General features: G+C 40.9%; 1 protein-coding gene across 5 annotated transcripts in view; it reads right to left on the reverse strand.

Moving 5' to 3' along the window:
- Positions 1-20817, reverse strand: part of pmfbp1 (polyamine modulated factor 1 binding protein 1) — a 122861-nt gene that overhangs the window by 4909 nt on the left and 97135 nt on the right. For 2 of the 5 annotated variants that reach the window (XM_086191041.1, XM_086191042.1), the window contains exons 21-25: positions 18788-18878; positions 8529-8638; positions 8130-8204; positions 6204-6297; positions 6074-6114 (exon numbers count right to left, since the gene is read on the reverse strand). In XM_086191041.1, coding sequence (XP_086047167.1) covers positions 6074-6114; positions 6204-6297; positions 8130-8204; positions 8529-8638; positions 18788-18878 — 411 coding nt within the window. Of the gene's footprint in view, positions 1-3272; positions 3594-6073; positions 6115-6203; positions 6298-8129; positions 8205-8528; positions 8639-10231; positions 10288-18304; positions 18552-18787; positions 18879-20817 lie in introns of those variants that run through there. The other 3 variants (XM_086191043.1, XM_086191044.1, XM_086191045.1) reach the window with 3 other exon arrangements.

Genomic DNA, 20817 nt, shown 5'->3' on the forward strand with positions numbered 1-20817 from the left:
ATGTATGCAAGACAAACTTTTTAGTGATATTCATTTATCCTCAAAAATAGGGTGCAGGGTGTGGGGCATAAAAATGTTGGCATACATCATCTTCATTAGAACCATCTTCATAACAACTTATTAGTAAACTCAGAGATGGGCGAGCAAATGGCTTCCTGAAATCATTAAATTATAAATGAGAGCGTATACAAAAACAAAATGAACATTAAGAGCACAAAAAGCCATTTAAGATTTTAAGTGTTTATTAAAAAAAATGTTTTGGAGAAGGACAAACAAACGGTTATTTTCAGATCCAGGGCTAACTAAGGAATGTCTATTAAATTAACGACAGTGGATAATGGCGCTCTGTACGGGCTGAAGAGCTTGCTGCCCCCGCTTTACGCTCTTTTCTTTCATGCCCCAGTGAACCTGTCCAGTTAGCATTTGGGAAGAAAAAAAAAAACCCCTCTTCTAAATACTTTATTGAAGACTTCTTAGGCCATTAAAGTAGCGCCGTACCTCCCCAATGTTAATATACTTGTAAAAGAGCAAGCTGGAATTCTTTATCAGAGCGGCAGATGGGAAGACGCTCCTGTTTTTGCTCCAGTTGATAAGGGCTCATCAAAACACTAATAAATGTTGCTCCTGCAGATGTGTGTGAGATGCAGACAGACACACACATGTAGACAAATGTCAGCCATATTAGCCACAACTGAAAACACTGATGCACAGAGAAGGAGATATGTAAATTGACTGAGTGTGACAATCATCAAAGCTCAAGTGAATGTGTAGCCTCTGATATTTAACCTCCAGCACAAAGCAACAACACCAAACAAACACTAGTGCGACAGCCGTCATCATGTTCGCAGTAACGATACCTCCCAGGAAAGTTCTTTCAATTTGACACAAATGTCCACAGAAACTCAAAGATTAACTGATTTTTGTGGCCAAGTGTCAAAGGTCAAGGTCACTGTTACTCTTCAGTGTTTCTGAGCATCTCACAAGCTAATCTTTACAACATTTTCCATGAAATGACATTTCATATCCAAAAGGTCAAAGGTCATCTTCAGTGCAACATCATTCAGGGAGAGAAAAACACTTTCCTACTCATAATCAATATCATTTTGTGTTTTATTTAATTTCTTATTAAATTATCTCAAAAGTCTGTTCCACATCCAAAATATTACAAGTATGAACCCCAACTCCTTGGTTGTTGGAGGCGGACAGACAATCGCAAGGCTTTAATTCTAGTTTTGGAGAGGTATACAGATACGGATAAAGATGCAACTTCGGATGACAGCACATAAATAAAAATTATGAATAAAACTAGTTCCAATAGAATAAAAGAGGTAAAACAAGAGCAGCCGGGATGTTCCGTATTCTTCAATGAACAGATGTGATGCAGATGTGATTGTGATGGTTTCCTCCTGTTAAATACCACAACACCAAACTACGATTTTAGATGGATCCCACCTACAGGAGTCAGCACTGAACTGGAAAAAAAAACAAACTGAGATTTGATTTAATTTGATTATTGGTAAGATACTTCCTTAGAATGTTAACGACATCCACATGACACCGATGTCCTTGATTATATGTCATTTGTACAATATTTACGAATTCCACATACGATGTGCTGCAACCAGAGGGATTAAAACACCTCAGCTAATTGCGAAGGTGCGTGGGGATGTGGTAGTGGTCCAGGTCTAAAAAGAAACCTGATCCCAGTCCAGCTAAAATAGAACATTTGCAATTTGCTGCATATTTAATTGAGAATCGAGTTCATTTTGAAGCTCGGGAAACCCTTGAAGGGAATTTCTTCAGATCTGACTCAAACTTCCACAAGCACCCAGGAGTGAAGTGGCAGGATTTGGGCGGTCAAAGGTCAAGGTCACACGGTTCACAGAAGTATATACTGTTTCCAGCATGCAGTATTTCTGGGATTCATTTTGTGTGTGTGTGATGTAAATTGTGTGTACAGCTATAATTTTGTACATTTCAGTTCAGAACATTTGCTTTTTGTCTTTTTACACACGCGTTTATTTGAGCTTGTGCTCCTTGCTGCACGGCAAGTTTAACATATGGGATGCCTGTCAAGTTTTAAACACCAAGAAGGACAAAATTAAATTTAAAAAATACATACTTCAAGTGGAGTGAACTACATATGGATCATTCCATCCATAACTGCAGCAGCTGACAGACGATAATTTAAATCACTGCCCAATTACCAACTAACTAATTTAGCCTGGCCAATGAAATGATTCTGTAAACTAGATTTCCTCAATATGACATTTATAAACTGAAAATAATTGCAACTGACCCTTCCGGATCTTTTAATTTCACACCATAATTATGATAAAAAGAACATTAATAAGTAGAAATGCTGAAATTTCCTTTGATCTTCCATGAATACGGGGGTTTCCACAGCTACAGCTAAATGAAAAACAAGACACTTGCAGGACAAAACCTGCAGCGCCACATCTTAACGGATCCTTCCTGGTGATTTAAACTCCTCGCTAAGACAGTAATGTAATGTAATGTGTTCAGGGAGATCATGAAACATCACCATCGCTGAGACAACTGTGTGAGATTTATGCACTCGATGTGAGAACGCGGCGATGCGCTGAGTGCCTGGCGTGACGCCCGTGTAAACATCTGTTCCTGTGTTTAAACGCAAACATGGATGTGTGTAATTAGTGGCTTAACCCAATCAGTGTGTGTATAATTACAGTCATTAGTGTCAAAGCCAAGCTGCCATGCTCTCTAAACCAGGCAATAAACTACATGGTTCCTCTCTTCTCCCAATCCAGCTCTCATCTTTCTTATTTATTGCTCTCACACTGCTGTAAATTTCATGCAACACCCGACTCAGTCTCCCTCTTATCTTCTCGTCTGTTTCGCTGTCACTTCACTTCTCTGTGTTTATACAAATCCTCCGCTGTGATCACAGAGTGCTCTTAATTGGAAGCCCATCATTAGTGGTGCGGCTGATGATGTCTGATGCTTTATGAGCCCCCCCCACGGATGGGTTGTGTCACAGTTACTGAGTCAGTAGTCCCGGAAGCAAAATAGAAAAAAAAAAAAAAAAAACAACATAAATTTTATTATTTAATTAATATGAAGCTTCAGCACAGGAATTGCAATTAAGAGACAGAGATATTTTGATTCTTTCTGCTTTGCAATTTGGACTTTCCCAGTATATTGCTTTGCAGCGTCCATGACAAAGGGCATTTTTGCGTGGCGAGGGCTGTTGTCACAGTTGATCCTGCTAGCGCTTCACATTAAACACTTCTGGAGGGCAGCCAGGGAGGGACAACACGCCAACAAGACATTTGGAAGTCTTCATTGTGCACGCAGGATTGCAATATATTTAAGCTATTTAGGCAAAAATATACTGCTCCGATCCAGCCTTCACCAGAGGTTCTTGTATTAAACTTAACTGATGTATTACACATCGGGATAGCTGAAACCTTAAAGGTAGACTCAGCAAATCTGATCCAATACAGTTTCTTTCAAATTCAGTATGTGTGTTCTCACTAGATGGTTTGAATATGACTGTATAAACAGTGTTTGAGCTGAAAAAAATAAATCAATCTTCGTACACAACCCTGGCTCTGTAAAAAAAAAGAGAAAAAAGCATGTCACTCAGGCAGAGAAACATGGGATTATTCCAGTCTATAAGCAGGATGCAGCGACCTCTGCCTCCTCCTCTCCTGCCGCAGGTGACTTTCCTTCTTCCTTATTCTTTACCTAAAGATAGAGCTACACCATGACAGCCGTGAAGCACAGTCAACATAAGACACACGACTGAATTTCCCATCATTCAAAAAAACATGCTAAAATCTGTCTTTTGCCTGCAGTTGTTTAAGCAGCTTGGCCGTCTGGCAACCAAAGGGACGCTGGTTCGATCCTCACCTCCCCCGGTGACCATGTCCAAGTATTCTTGACCAAAATACTGAACCCCTAATTGCTCCTGATGGCCCTGTGACGGAGAGGCGACCCGTCCAGGGTGAACCCCGCCTCTTCAAACAAAACATAGGAGGCAACAGACTCCAATACAAGAGGTGTGTCTCCTGATGTTCCAGTCGAGTACTGCAATCTGGTAACAATTTGGAGTCCCTAGTTCACATGACACAGAAACTATTGGAAAAAAAAGGAAAAAAACAACTGAATTTTGCATCAAAATGTTAACTAAAAATACAGTAAGCAATATAATACAATAAAAAGGAGGCTTGTCCTACAGTTGTACGAATATCTGGTTGTGATTTGGAGTCCCTGGTTTACATGATATTGGAGCGGCTGAGGGGACAAGAGAAACAAACTTTAAAAAAGGAGGAAATTTGGAATAAAAATTCTGATGAAAAAATAAGAAGCATTATGAAGCAAGAGAAAGAGGCATATCCTATATTTCCAGTCTAGTACTGGTACTGGTACGGATTTGGAATCCCTACTTGGCATGGAAGCAATTGAAAAAAATGCTGATTTTTGCAGTTAAGGAAAGAAAAACTGTGAATGAAATCTTGCAAAGCAGAAAACAAGTTTCAAGTGTTAAAAAAAAAATCATGTACAATTCAACAATTAAAGAAGTAAACAATAAAAGGCCATAAAAAATGTCATATAATCAGAGGAATTATAAAAAATAAAAATAAAGTCACAAATGTTACAAAAAAAGGATTTTCTACCTGACAGAAATATCTTTCGTCTACCTTAAATTTCTCCATGTGTTCTAATTCTCCTCACTTTTCCACGAGCTTCATTGCCGCACGCACACACACACACACACACAAAACATAGGTAATATGAAGTTGTGGCTCTGCAGCTGCTTTCAACCAGGAAGCTGTGTAATCACAATATATTTCTTTAATAAAGCCATATCTAATGACAAAACCTTCACACCGTGTTGATTGCTGTCAGCGATAGAGACGCTGTGAAGATGTCCCCTTTGCCACCAGTAATGAGATTTAGACAGTGAACGTATAGGGCTGCCATGCAAATACCATGACATATCTGTTGCCTTATAGATGTACAATTTTCATACATATGGCATTTCGGGAAGTGCAGGTGTGTGTGTGTGTGTGTGTGTGTGTGTGTGTGCGTGTGTGTTGGGGGAGGGGGTGCGCTGCAATAATGAAATGAAATAAATTAGAACTCCTCATAACAAAGAATAGATGAGGAGACACTATAGAAGAAGCTTTCATTCACTGTTTTTATCTCATTCCGTGTTATTATATTCGCTCAATCAAAACCCCTCTTACAGCAACATCTATATGAACTGCCTCTCTTGCTCCATCCCTCTCTCTTGCTCTCTCTCTCTCTCGCTCGTTCGCAATTATGAGGGAAAGACAAAGAAAAGCGATTCATCTTTCTGTCGCGGCCTCTTAATGATATCATTAAAATGACTGACAGCTTTGAATAGCATTGGGAACCTACCCCAGTCAAAACAAATCTGATCCGTTTTGGAAACAGAGCCTGGTGGTTCATTAGGGGAGGGGGTGCAACATGAGTGTGTGTAAAACAGGGTGAGCAAAAAGGGAGGAAGGAGAAAGGGGGGTTGGGGGGGTTGTTAATGAGGGAGACCTTAGGGGGTCATATAAGGGCTATGGGGAGTTGTGCTGCAGGCAGGTTGCCCCCTCCCTACAGACACCCTCTTTTTTCACCTCCGTCCTACGCCCAATCCCATCTGTGGCACATTCATTTTCATTGCCTTAATGAAGATAATAAATATATCTTCTCCCCATTGATGAATGCTATCTGACAGCCATGGGGGTGGCAAGCAGGAGAGGATGGGCCCTTGATTGGAGTGTAATCATTGTTAAAGGCTCAGCATGAATAACATATTCAGAATGAACACACACACACACACACACACACACACACACACACACACACACACACACACACACACACACACACACACACACACAGGTGGTTAGGCCCGCAGGGTGTTTCATTCACTTCTTATCACCATCAGCTTTGTTTTGTTTGTTAGACTTTGTGTGAATGGGTGAAGCGTTTGTCGGGATGCTGATCAGCTGGTGGATGCGTACAAATGTAGGCTCTTCTATGTATCGTCACACACTCACTCATGACTCACCTCCTCTCATCATGCTGGGCGAACTGGTCTTGGATTCGGGCCTGCAAACAATGCAATTTAAAAAAAAACAACGTTTGTGTTCTGTTTCTCTTGTGTTGTTCGCTACTTGTGCTCCCTTGCACTTGTTCACCTTGAAGCATCCCGTCTCTCTCTCCTTCTCATCCGCCACCTCTTTCAGACTCTTTACCTCCGCCTTCAGTGTGTCATTAGCCTCCTGAAGATGTCTGATAAAAGCAGAAGAGATGCAGAGACAGAGTTAAACCACATGGCAGGCGAGACACATGCTATTATCATCAAGAGACTCTTGTTAACATGGAAGAGAAAATATTCCACCACACTTCATGGTCATGCCTATAACACGCATACCCTCCTGGCTATTTTTATTTAATTTTTTTTTTGCTGTGCTGAATCCAGAACTGCTAAAAAGAAGTATTATTTATGTACTCTGCTGCTAAACAGCTGATACAAAGCATATGGAAACAGAAATATTTTAAGGAAAAGGTGCTGAGTAAATAGGCTGCTGCTTCTATTGCTACTGGTTACCATAACAGAAACAAGAGGGAAAATGCACACACATGCAATGTATGTTTCAAACGAGAAGCCTGGCTGTGCTGGGCTGAGTGGAGGTAGGTATGCCACCACAGGAGGGTGAGATGACAGAAGTCGGAGAGACCGCTTTGATCTCTAAAAAGAGGGAGATGTCACGCCCATGTCTGTGTGTACTCCGATTGTGCGTCTTTATGAGTCATGATGATGCAGACATGCAGAAAGACTGTCAGGTGTGAGTATGTCAGAGAGTCGAACTGAATCGCTCCAACACAAACACACATAGCGTTCATAAATCCCTCACAAACACCACTGTATATGCACACACACACACACACACACACGTACACACTGGCGGGAAAGGTGACCTAGTTTGGAGGTGCGGTGGTTTGTTGAGGTTTTTCTTTTAACATCTTCAGTAAACAAATACACTGCAAAGGGTTGAGAGCACAAAGACATCAGAGATGCTCTCAAGACTTTTCTTGAATGTCCAAGTCAGGTCTTTAGTTACAAGTCTCACTCTATGTCAACCCCCTCTCCAAAAATGACTACTTATTCACATATTTTTGTCTTTTGGTTTCACCAACAAGTGTTGGCAAGGGGACCTGAATGGACTACACCATAGAGTCAGTTAAACACTGACACTTCACCCCAAAAGTGTGTGTTTGCCCTTCAAGAATTCATAAATCGGCGTTTCGAGTTCACGAATAAGTTTATCCCCCTTCAATCCTTTCTTTGTGACTTCAGAATGCAGAAAGAACCAAACGAGGCATATTTAGCCTGATGCTAATGGCGACTTAAGGCTAACGCTCGCAAAACTGCCTGAAAATGTCCTCAAACTTGCATTCTTAACTATCCACTAACACTTTAAGTTGAGAGAGAAACAAACAAACAGCAACAATTGTGATGCACTTAAGAGTTTGTCAATTGACATTTTTGACAGTTTTGTTGTTGCTCGCTCTCAGTTGCCATTAGCTGGAAGCTCAATATATGTGGCTGGCTCTTCCTGCATCCCGGAGTCACAAAGAAGTCTTGCAGCTGAGAAAAAAAACATCTTTGAAAGGCAAAATACACATTTTGGGTGAAAATATCCCTTTAAGGACCCACAAATCTAAGGTTGAAAATGTTTACTAACAAATGCTAACTTTCACATTAAGTGACTGACTCATTCTGATGCACGCATAATAAAGGTAGATGTGTTGGATCCAACAGGCTTTATTTTGACATCAGTCACATCCAGTTACGTCAAATGGCGAAGGCGTTCTGCTGCAACAGGGCTTTGTTGCCGCGGTATCCCAGATGCGTAAGGATACATAAATTGTATATATGGGTACGACATTCAGCTCGATAGTTTCTTGATGTCTTTTAAAGACAAATCCCAAGTTAAGTCTCAAGTAACATGTGGGAGCGACTTGAGTGTGATTTGAATCTGCATCTCAGACAAACACACACACACACACACACACACACAGACACAAAGACACACATCTTTTAAGGAAAAAAATCTCACTCTTTTTCTTCGGTGACAACGAGGAGCACCTTGTTCTGGGCCTTCATCTGGGTGGCGAGGCTCTTATTGGAAGCTCTGAAAGAGGAACACAAGCTTATGAACTGAACATTGAAGCCACTCCAGATACACTCCCAGTTTAACAGCTTTAATTATGGACACCAAAACGCAGTAAACTGAGAAATAGATTCATTTAAATTGGCCTCATGCTGTGAAATATCCATAAAAACTAAAAAACTACAACAATGAAGCAAATGTTACCATTATTTACACTTAAATACACACACACACACACACACACACACACACATATATATATATATATGTGTGTGTGTGTGTGTGTGTGTGTGTTCAGATACACATTATACATAAATACAGTCAACAATGCATTAGCTTTCATACTTTTGTTCAGTGATCCAGCGTTTGACATTGGCTATGGCCAGCTGGCTCTCATGACGAAGGTTTGCATTGTCTGATCGCATTCTCTCCAGCTTGCACTGGAGCGTTTCAACCTGTAGTTTAGATCCAAATGTTATTGATTGCAACACAGACAGTTACTTTTTGTTAAATGCCAACAATGCCACATGATGTGTATGGATAAAATGTTTTAAAAAAAAGAGGGGATAAAGAAGGCTCTAATTGATGGGAAAGAAAGGGGAAATAAATGTCAAAAAACTGAGCAATTGCAGAGAAGAACTCAGTGAATAGGAAAGAAGCCAAGACTGATGAAACAGATGGCATTTACAGATGCAGGTATAAATAGCAAGGTGAGGTATTAAGCAGAGTGAAAGAGGAAAGATGGAGGACAGAAGAGAGCAGCAGCAGGCTGAGATTGGACAGAAGGATGGGATGGCAGTGGCCAAACTGCTGACTTTTTCATTCTGCTTATCAGTCAGGACATTTCCGGGCCTAAACTCTGGGGGGACCTGACACATGAGGCATTATCGCCATGGAAACACCTTGATATACAATGCCATCTACCCACAAAGACTTGGGGAGATGTTAAAAAAAAAAAAAAAACAACTTTCCAACATATTACCTATGATTTAAGTATTAGAAATGTCATGTGATTAACTGCATTCTGAAAATGGTTTTTTTTGGACCCATTTGTGAATGAATTTTGTGTTTCATTTCATATATTTTCTCCTCTCGGTCGCCATCATAGGGAGTTCAATGCATCAGAAATAACATACATTTGTTAGTGACAAAGTGAAGGAAAAAACTGATCACGTGACTTCAGTGAAAACTGACAATATCGGAAAACCCATTAAGGGTAAAGGGATAAAATCATCAGGTCTAAGTGGCGTTTATAGAATTTTACAGCTGCTTCATGTCTGTTGATCTGGTGATTAAATGGAAATTAGAAAATGTTTCCACATACAGTATTAGCAGTGGGCTTTTGCATCCTCTCAGTGAAAATAAAACTTTTTAGTTGCCTGAGGCAGTAAATAAATAAATAAATAAATAAATCCTGGATGTAAGTTTTTAACTTACTAATAACTTCACCTCAAATGAACTGACCTTCAATAGCAACATGTTAGTTCCTGATCTACAGAAATTGAATATTTCCAAAGTTCAAAATAATGTTTTGGGTTTTTTTGTTTTTTGGGGGGGAGGGCGGGTTAAGTCACAATTTCAGGTGTTTTTTATGTACACATATAAAATACTGCTATATAAGCAATTATTGTACCGCACTTGCAGTACCTGATGTATAAGGAAGACGTTCCCTGTTTCCACTGCACAGACTCGTGCATACACACAGGTGTTTTTTAATCCGGGTAAACTTGCTAAAAAACAAACGACTGACTCTCTTCCCATTGTGAGTCCATGAATTAAGTTTCTCTGTGTTTCCTTTATTTACTGGCGCATCACATTCAATGTCACATACATGGAGGGTAGTGACACGGCGCTTCAGACTCTTTTTAAAACTCGTATTTGGTCTGAACGATGTTGGCACGCTGATTAAATGCGTGTGGGCATTCTGTTTGTGACTGGAATGACAAAAAAAAGCAGAAGTTTTGGGTGTCATAGTATCATGCAGGAGGAGAGTTGCATCTAAAAATGCTCAGCAGAGTTTGCGTTTACATCAATGCCAATCAAAATACCTGCATCTACTCCACAGTCATCAGACCTGGGATCGCTTGCCTTTTAAACTTTCCCACTGCAGACAAAAGCCAGATGTTAGCAGGGTTTGGGGTCAGTGGGAGGGGGGGCTCTGAATACAAAGCTTTCTCCATCTTACATGTGCTGCAATACAAAATAAAGTATAATGAGCTATAACATAGAGGTGAAGGTGATGGTAGGGATCATATGACGCTTAAGAATAAAACTGTTTGTCCAGTACACACAAAATGTCCCCTAAAATGATGTCACTTCACACTGAGGTGCAAAACAACACTGCAAATGGGACATCACGGTGAAGAGTTTCACATTTGGATTAAGGCTGAAATGCATTTCAACAAACAAAGAATAAATTTGTGGGAAAACAGAAATTAGATCAAGCGAATCATTAAAATTTGATGAGTAAACTGAATCAGGGCATCAGTTGTAATAACGGTCATCAACCGTGAAAAAAATACTGTCTCCTGTTGTTTGTGATGTCATTGCTGTTGGACTATTGTCACCAGAAGTTGTGAGCTTATTGGGCAAAAGCACACATTCAAACATCCAGTATAATTATATATGCAAAAAATGTACAATCACTCACAATGCCTCGCTACACAAGCCCGCCTGCGAACGCATGCGTGCACGCGCGCAGACACACACACACACACACACACACACACACACACACACACACACACACACACACACACGGGCAGGATCTGTAACATCCTGTAATGACAGTAATTACCTGGGGTTTCACATTAACATCTCCCTCCTGACTGTCTGACTGGCTCGGCTGGTGGAGGGATGTAAATCGCAGCGCAAGTCTGATGTTGTGATTAGGACTAAATTACACACCATCACTCTGTTTCCACCATTGTCAAAGGAGGGTGTGTGTGTGTTCGTGTGTGTGTGTGTGTGTGAGAGACAGAAAGAGGGAGGGACACTTGCAGAAAAAGGGGGGGGAAAGGACACAGGGAGGTGCGATTGCAAACGGGGGGAGGAGTAGTCGTAAATCTGCTTAACATTTAGATTGGTTTTGTTGCACAAATATTTTAGCAGATGATTGGGGGGGGGGGGGGGCGCTAAAAGGGGCAACAAAATACATTTGGGACATACTTAGAGCCGAGTCTGGCGATGCCGCTGCTCCTTTCTGTTACACGCTAGAAAATATGAGTTGACTATTGCGATGCTGCTGGAGGATTTGGAATCTTAACAGCAGCTGAAACAGTTACTTATTATTTCTGATAGTTTATTCTATCAAAGAAGTCGATAGACCGTGCTTCTCATTGATGGAAGATAGATTTTGTGGACACACACTCGTTCTGAGTGTATACATCTGGATGAACTTTTCAAGACAAAGCCGTCCTGCAGACAGAAAGAAAAAGAAATGCGTGGGGACTTTAATGGTTTTTCCATCTCTTCTGTTCTCCGTGGAGCTGTGAACTGGTATCACATTGCACATTAACTGCACAGGACAAAAGTGCATTCTCACTAAAACAGACTGATCCGCTCAAGGTCGCGCCATACGTAGCGTAGCGTAAATCAAAGTGAACTTGAGGAGAGGGAAGTGAAATTGAGGAATGAATCAGAAACAGATCGTCTGGATGTTGGCGGCGTCGTCATCGTCATCATCAAACTCCCTGAGATGAACACGAGCCATTACTCTGTTCCACTAAGCTCATCACAGCACATCCTCTCATCAAATTAATGAACACATTTATTGTTAAACACATTTTTTATAAAACATTCATTCATTCTGTCTAATTAAAAGAGCCAACAGGACTGACATCACTTAAATATGCATACTTATCACTCTCAGGGTCTGAATTAAAGATCTGCAAGTGCTGTATATGGGTGTGTGTGTGTGTGTGTGTGCGTGATGAGCAGGTCTTCTCACTCTGGGCTTAATGGTGATAATCATGGCGTGACCCAACATTAAGACGGTGAGTGCGTGTGTTTGTGTGTGTCCCACTCTCCCTAATGGTGACGATGATGACATGTTCTCCATTAGACTAGTCAGTGGGCCACAGCAGATCTAGCATATTAATGATGCTGATGATGGCTTCTTTAATTACCTTCGTCTGCCGCTCCATGGCCTGACTCCTTTTCCCTCAGTCCTTTCATCACACACTCTCCTACGCATGCTGAGTTGTTTATCAGCAGCTACCATTATCGAAGACCCCTATTCTACATCCAGCCCGCATGAGTACAACTGCATTACAAGTCTCAGGAGAAGTGTCTTCTTCTACTTGCATCTGGATGAAGTTTGCAGGAATCCTTTTAATGCTGTATATACACACACACACACACACACACACATATATAGAAAATATTGCATTTTTTGAAGTATTGGTAAAGTTTGTTTTCACATTCCATTGCTTTATTTTCCACGAACAAGATCATTAAGCAATCAGTAAGAATTTCAGTTCAGTGTTTGTATCTGAAACAGCAGTGGTTTGATCAGTCAGGGTCCTTTGGTGGGTGTGGTTTATGTGTGATGATGGAGGCTCCAGAAGAAGTTAGCATAAATGCTGCGCTAGCATCAGTTACATCAGAAAAGTTCCAGAATCTTATATCCCGGCAAAACTGAAGAGCAAAAACACCGCTGAAGGTTTCTCTCCATCACACACCTCCGCAGACTGATTCAATCAATCTGATTGGCTGAATTTAGCACCTGACACAAGGATGGTCCATCCAACGAACTACCAAATATTTGCAGGTAAAAAGAGTCTCCTCTCCTCTATGATCTCTTTGGTCTTGAAACAAACTATCTGACATAGTTCAGATTGTTGTGCCAAAAATATCCTATTTGTCAAAACTTGGGTTTTTAGACATAATACAACTTTGTTCACTGGCACCCGTAAACACTTATTTATCTTCTTTCCCCTAAAATCCACATCTGACATGCCAGAAAAACATGATACTACAGAACTATCATTTTTTTAGAGATTTTTCATTTGTATAAATAAAGTACATTAAACGATGAAAATACAAATAATACCTGGACACACAGAGGTGTTGTAAAAGCAGTGACAATACAAGAAGAACAGATGAGTTTGCTTTCTCGACTGTCCACCCCACCCCTCAAATGAATTAGTCTGTAGCTTAATGAGCTGTGTGGGAAGGTGATTGTACACACACACACACACACACACACACACACACACACACACACACACACACACACACACACACTCCATTCCATGGTTAACCAGTCAGACAATTGGACCACTTCTCTTTGTTCATCATCTAAACAAATGAGCATCATTTGTCTCCTCTCATTTCTCCATCATCTAACCTAAGTGTGCCTGTGTGTGTGTGTGTGTGTGTAAAAATGTTGATCTAGTGTGGGTCATTCTAACCTAATTAGGCCAAGAGCAGCTTCTAGAAGGTATAATGATGAAATCAATTATCAGAATTTTCTCAATTTGACCTCAATTTTAAGAGACACACTGTAAAATCCCCACAAAATACAAACACATAACACTCTGTTAATACACAGCCATGTTTCTTATTATACAGGACAGTCTTCCAGGTGAGGATGAATACCTGTGTATCCTAGCCATAAATGATGAGAGAACTACTAAATCACTGTCAATCTCTGCTGGACTGGCAAATAGAATTGAAGAAAACTTTTTGCGTGAACACTTAACATATTAAGACAAGTCAAGCCATTTTTTTTATAGCACAACAAGAGTTGACTAGCGGAATTCCATCAGGAGTAAAATGGAAAACAACTTGAGGTCCACAAAGGTATTACAGCAATCTCTGAGGACAGTTGTGATTTTAAACCAAACTGTTCTGGTACTGGGTGATCCATCAAAAGTTTCCCACTGAAAGTCCAACCTGAATCATGAGGAAACAGTTTTTAATGTATGTTCAATTTGTTATTTTGGTATTTCTTCAACTGAACCTAATAAAGATATTTATTAAAATTATATTTTACATATTGCTTTTGGTGTATACATACACCGATGAGCCATTACATTACGACCACCTTCCAAATACTGGGCCGGTCCACCGTTTGCCGCATAAACAGCTTTGACGAGTCCACGTATGGACTCAACTAGACCGCTGAAGGTGTGCTGTGGTATCTGGCACTGAGCCATCAGTAGCAGATCATTTTGGACCCTCCATGGATCAGACTTGTTTGTCCAGCACATGCCATGGATCCTTGATTGGATTGAGACCTGGAGATCTTGGAGGCCAAATCAATGCCTTGAACTCCTTGTTGTGTTCCTCAAACCATTCCTGAACCATTTGGGCCACACCCACTTATCCACACCATATCAACAAAAAAATTATTCCTTTAAGCAGGACAACTTCTTCAATTACAGTTTTAGGGGCCATTATGGCCATTGTTGATGGAGGACAGGGGACAGCATGGGGCACTCTGACCTTCCAATGGCTACACAGCCTCTTACCCAGCAAGCTGAGGTAAACAGTGTTCTGATACTTTTCTACCAGAACCAAAATTAACTCTTCAGCAATGGCTCTTCTGTGGGATCCGATAACACGGATTGGCCTTCACTCCCCATGTGCATCAATGAACCTTGGGCACCCTGCAATGATTCACTGATTCCTTGAACCACGTGTTGTAGGTCCCAACTCTACAGACCAGGACCACCCAACAAGACCTAACAAACCTTGTCAACTACTGTATACTAATATCCTTCCATTCAGCATTTTTCCTCCTTCTAACAGATCAACTTCAAGGATAAAAGGTTCACTTCCTAACTCATATGCTCTCCCCGCCACTGACAGGTGCCAATGTAACATGAAAATCAATGTTTTTCACATCACTGGACTTAATAATATGGCCAATTTCTTTATATCTTACTTATTGAGTACTCTTTTAAAAAAATTCAAGGTATTTTTGTCTGTATAGTATTAATCATTAATATAACTCATTTAAATAATGCAAAAATAATGAATTGGAACTACAGTGAATGCTATTTAAATTTTTCTTAGAATTTGTCTTGAAAATGTCAGTGGAGGGGACACATTTGTTCAAAAGCAGAGAGGCTGTTCCTCTCCCAGTACCCGACTGCGCAAAATATAAAAGTCTATTGGAGCAGTTTGTTATTTAGCATCTTGCTCAAGGATACCAGCTAGTCTCTCTAATCACTCCACTGCCCCCATTGACCTGCAGTGATTACAATTTTAATTGCATTTCTATAGCATGACATCAATAGCTGTAAAGTTTGGGGCTCATGAGCATGTAAAACATCAAAACTTTGGCTATCTGAAAAACATCTCTGCAAATTCTCATTAAGACTGTTTGAAATCTTTTATTTTGCAAAAAAAAAGTTGAGGTAAACACACTAATGATGATAAATATGTGTATGTGTGAGAGAGAAAATGTGTCAGTTATGGCGTGTGTGTGGTTTTTTTTTTTTTTGAAGCAGCAAAAACATGTCTTGTGTTTACCATGACTTGACTTGTGGGGTTTAACTGGACTCATGCAGAGGGACAGCTCCAAGTGCATGTGTGTGTGTGTGTCTTATATACATGTACACACAAATCTGATAGGCTGATAAAATGCAAATCATTTTCTTCATATCAAAAGACTGATAAAGCGATATGAAGCAAAAACCACAACAGCTCATGTCACCTCAAACACACCGTGTGTGTGCATACAAAATCATACACACAAACAAAGACAGAGCTATCTGAAGTTCAGCTACTGTGCACCGAGGCAATTTGTAATATAGATTTCCTCTATAGGCCACTGTAGTGTACCATTTACCATTTCAAACCCTTTGATTTTTTTGCAGCAGCGGATAATTCATCTTCTCCTGGTCAATAACAGCGATTGGGACCTAATGAAGGAGTCATAGTCAGAACGACCATCACACTGGTGTTTAAACACTGTTTGGGAGTCAAATTCAAAGCTCATCTATTGTTGAGATGATGAAAGGCATTGAGAATGCAAAGCGGAGTTACGAGGAACTGCGAATGAGTGCGTGAACCGGCAATGAATACACAGATACAAATAAAGTATATACACAAAAACATAAGAGCATTCGGAGGTGTTTGGAGCTGATGCTGTTACGATGGAGGCCTGCAATGGTCATAGACAAAAAAATACATTTTGAAGTACCATGATATAGCTTGCTCTCTCAATTTAGTTATTTAGAGGCAACAAAAAAATAACTTGTTCCATCAGTTCATTTATTTTGAGGTCATGAGGTTTAACTTTTACTCAATTAATCAATTTGTGGCCATATACTATAACTTGACACATTAATTTAGTTAATCTGAGGTCATGAGAGAGAACTTGTTCTCTAAATCTGATTATCTTATAGTTGAGAGATCAGAAAATAACATTTTCCATCACTTTGATTCATTTGTGGGAACAAGTTATTTGTGGCCACGAAATTTACTTTTTCCCCCTCTATGGCCCCTCTCTTACCAATAACATGAATAAATTTCTAATATTGAAAAACAAATAGTTTTTTTTGCATTATCCCTCAATATGATTATTAAATACTTGTTACAAAAAATCCACGGGCAGCACGGTGGTGCAGTGGTCAGCACTGTTGCCTCACAGCAAGAAGGTTCCAGGTTCCAGTCCCGGCTCCAGCACAGGATCTTTCTGTGTGAGTCTCCATGTTCTCCCTGTTCCTGTGTGGGTTCTCTCTGGTACTCCAGCTTCCTCCCACAGTCCAAAGACATCAAGAGGGGACGAGGCTGATTGATACTCTAAATTGACCGTAGATGTGACTGTGAGTGTGAATGGTTGTCTGTCTCTATGTGTTGCCCCTGTGATGGACTGGTGACCTGTCCAGGGTGAACCCCGCCTCTCACCTGAAGGCTGCTGGGATAGGCTCCAGCCCCCCCACTACCCTTAACAGGAATAAGCAGAAGAAAATGGATGGATGGACAAAAAATCAACAGTATCAATCAGCCTTGTGCCCAATCGCATGTCTTTGGACTGTGGGAAGAAGCCGGAGTACCAGAGAGAACCCACACAGGAACAGGGAGAACATGCAGACTCACACAGAAAGATCCTGTGCTGGAGCCGGGACTCAAACTCGGAACCTTCTTGCTGTGAGGCGACAGTGCTGACCACTGCACCACCGTGCAGCCAATACCTTGTACCATTTAATGAAATGTCAATAAATAACTAATCATCCAAAATAATGGACATCAGTGCACTGATCTTTTTTCTTACTCCACTTTCCCTTTCTATTGCTTGTTTTGTTATTTGTTACTGTGTATTTATTGATGTTTCAAACTTATAACAAAAACGTATGACAAAGATATGCAATGGAGGATTATTATTCAGTTTAAAAAGAATCCTTCAAAATGGCATCAGTGCACTGACATCATAAACTGAACTGAATAATTATACAATACCCCAAACATCTTTCTCACTTATTCTGTGTGAAATTAAAAATAAATAAATAAAAAATTGACAATATACACATCGACAGTGACGTACATTTATAGAGAGGGCATTATCAACCACCCTGATATATCGGTTGAGCAAGTACACTCTGAAAATGTTCTATGTATGTTACTGACCAAAACAAATCCACTCATGTCCTTCAATATGTTTGATCTTAAAAAGTTTAGGAGAGAAAAAGACGGATAGATAGCAAAGGCTAAGATGAAAAGGAGTTTTACCAGTTTACAATTTTGACTGGATGTTGACTGACCAGTGTCTCCCTCGCTTTCACTATTGCCAAACCCTGGTGCACTAATGCTGAGAAAAAAGGGGAGCCGTGCTATGTGGGTTGCATTATTCACTAGGGCAGAATTTGAAAGAGGAGTAAGGTGAAGGGGAAGAGTAAGACTAGGGAACATGTGAAAGAATTGAAAGGGAGGAAAAGACAAAAAAACAAAGAGAGAAAGAACAGAAACAGACAAGAAGAAAGAGAGACACTTAAAGGAGAAATTGAACTAAATGCAAAATCAAAATCCAAGAGAGCAGCAGGGTTCACAGAAGCTTAAGAGAGAATTCAAAGTTTGTCGAATCTAAATGAACATCACTTCCCCCGTCCTGGGTTTACCCTTAATTATCCATTCTGCCTTTGTACAGCGCCGGCTCAGCTCTGACAACCGCTCTCCCCTGAGATTTTCCCCGCTCCCAGCCAGAACATTAGGGAATATCAGGGAATATTACACCCAGGAATTAACTCTCCAAATCACCTTGCCAGGTTTAGGTCCCGCATACACCCCTCCCTCTCTTGGACAAGATAATCCAGGCTCTAGCAGTGGATATATGCCACTAATCATCAAAAAGTAGAGGGGATGCAGAGAGAGAGAAGTGTAAGGAAGGAAAGGTTAGGGAGACCTTGATGGAGAGACCTTTGGAAGAAAAGAGGAGAGGAGAACTTTAAACCACTTTAAGTATAAAATGAGCAGCAAGATTAGATAATTAAGTTTAAGTGACATGAAGAGATGAAAATGATGTAGCGTAATGTGAGTAATGGCATCACTGATGGTATTTGAATGGTTGGGGTGACAAACCCCACCCTTCCTGTGCACCCAAACAATCAGAATTTGAATTTGTTGTCTGTCAGGTCGAGTGTTCGTTTATTTACCTGGACCTGTACTTCCTGTTTCTCTCTCTCAGCTTGATGAAGGTTCTTCCTGAGCTCCATCACCTCCATCTCCCTCTTCACAGCCACTGACCTGCACAAACATTAAAAAAAAAATTGAATTTGTCACTTTATACACTCTCAGTCAAAAGTTTGGACACACCTTCTCATTCAACATTTTTTTTTCCATTTTTCTATATTGTAAATGCATATGAAGACATCAAATATATGAAGCAAGATATATTGAGTTATGTTGCAAATATAAACTGTTAAATAATGGGAAATATATTTTATATTTAATATTTCTCAAAGAAGCCACCCTTTGTTTTGTTGCCAGTGCTGAAAAACCCTTGGTCTTCTCTCAATGAGCTTCATGATATCCATCCATCCACTTTCTACCGTTTATCCTGTTAAGGGTTGTGGGGGGGCTGGAGCCTATCGCAGCGGCTTTCGGCGAGAGGCGGGTTCACCCTGGACAGGTCACCAGTCCATCACAGGACCAACACATAGAGACAGACAACCATTCACACTCACAGTCACACCTACGGTCAATTTAGAGTATCAATCAGCCTCGTCCCCTCTTGATGTCTTTGGACTGTGGGAGGAAGCTGGAGTACCAGAGAGAACCCACACAGGAACAGGGAGAACATGGAGACTCCACACAGAAAGATCCTGTGCTCAAACCCGGAACCTTCTTGCTGTGAGGCGACAGTGCTGACCACTGCACCACCGAGCCGCCCCTTCACGATGTCATCACCTGAAATGTTTTCACTCCACAAGTTTGCTTTGTCAGGGTTCATCAGTGGAATTTCTTGCCCTCTTAATGGTGTTGGGACCATCAGTTGTGTTGTGCAGAAGTCAGGTTGTTACACAGCTGGCAGTCCTATTTGACAACTGTTAGAATTCATACGATGGCAAGAACCAACCAGCTAAGTTAAGAGAAATGACAGTCCATCATTACTTTAAGAAGTGAAGGTCAGTCAGTTTGGGAAATTGCAAAACCTTTGAATGTGTCCCCAAGTGCAGTCGCAAAAACCATCAAGCACCACAACGAAACTGGCTCACATGAGGACCATCCCAGGAAAGGAAGATCAAGAGTCTCCTCTGCTGCTGATGACAAATTCATCCAAGTCCCCAGCCTCAGAAATTGAAAGTTAACAGCACCTCAGATTGAGCCCAGATAAATGCTACACAGAGTTCTAGTGGCAGACACATCCCTACGTCAACTGTTCAGAGGAGACTGCGCCAATCAGGGCTTTATGGTCAAATAGCTGCCAAGAAACCACTACAAGAAGAAGAGATTTGTTTGGGCCAAGAAAGACAAGCAATGGACATTAGACCAGTGGAAATCTGTGCTTTGGTCTGAGTCTAAATCTGAGAGTTTTGCTTCCACCCGCTGTGTCTTTTTGCAATGCAAAAAAGTTGAATGGATGGTCTCTACATGCATGGCTCCCACCGTGAAGCATGACGGAGGAGGTGTTACGGTGTGTGCGTGTGTGTGTGTGTGTGTGGGGGGGGGGCTTTGCTGGCGATACTGTTGGGGATTTATTCAATACTGAAAGTAATGAAGGCCCACTGAACCACAATGGCTACCACACGGCAGCGATGCGCCATCCCATCCGGTTTGCATTTAGTTGGACCATCATTGATTCTTCCACACAACAATGACCCCAAACACACCTCCAGGCTGTGTAAGGGCTATTTGACCAAGAAGGAGAGTGATGGAGTGCTGTACCAGATGATCTGGCCTCCACAGTTACCTGACCTAAACCCAATCAAGATGGTTTGGGATGAGAAGGACAGCAGAGTGAAGGCACAAGTGCCAACAAGTGCTCAGCATCTCTGGGAACTCCTTCAAGGCTGTTGGAAAACCATTTTAGGTGACGACCACATGAAGCTCATCGAGAGAACGCCAAGAGTGTGCAGAGCAGTAATCAAAGCAAAGGGTGGCCATTTTTGAAGAATCTGAAAGGTAAAACACATTTTGGGTTATTTCACGCTTTTTTGTCAACTTCATAATTCCATATGTGTTC

Source organism: Aulostomus chinensis, chromosome 21, assembly GCF_037954235.1.
Source record: "Aulostomus chinensis isolate RoL2024-O1b breed Wild chromosome 21, RoL_Achi_v1.0, whole genome shotgun sequence".
NCBI lineage: Eukaryota > Metazoa > Chordata > Actinopteri > Syngnathiformes > Aulostomidae > Aulostomus > Aulostomus chinensis.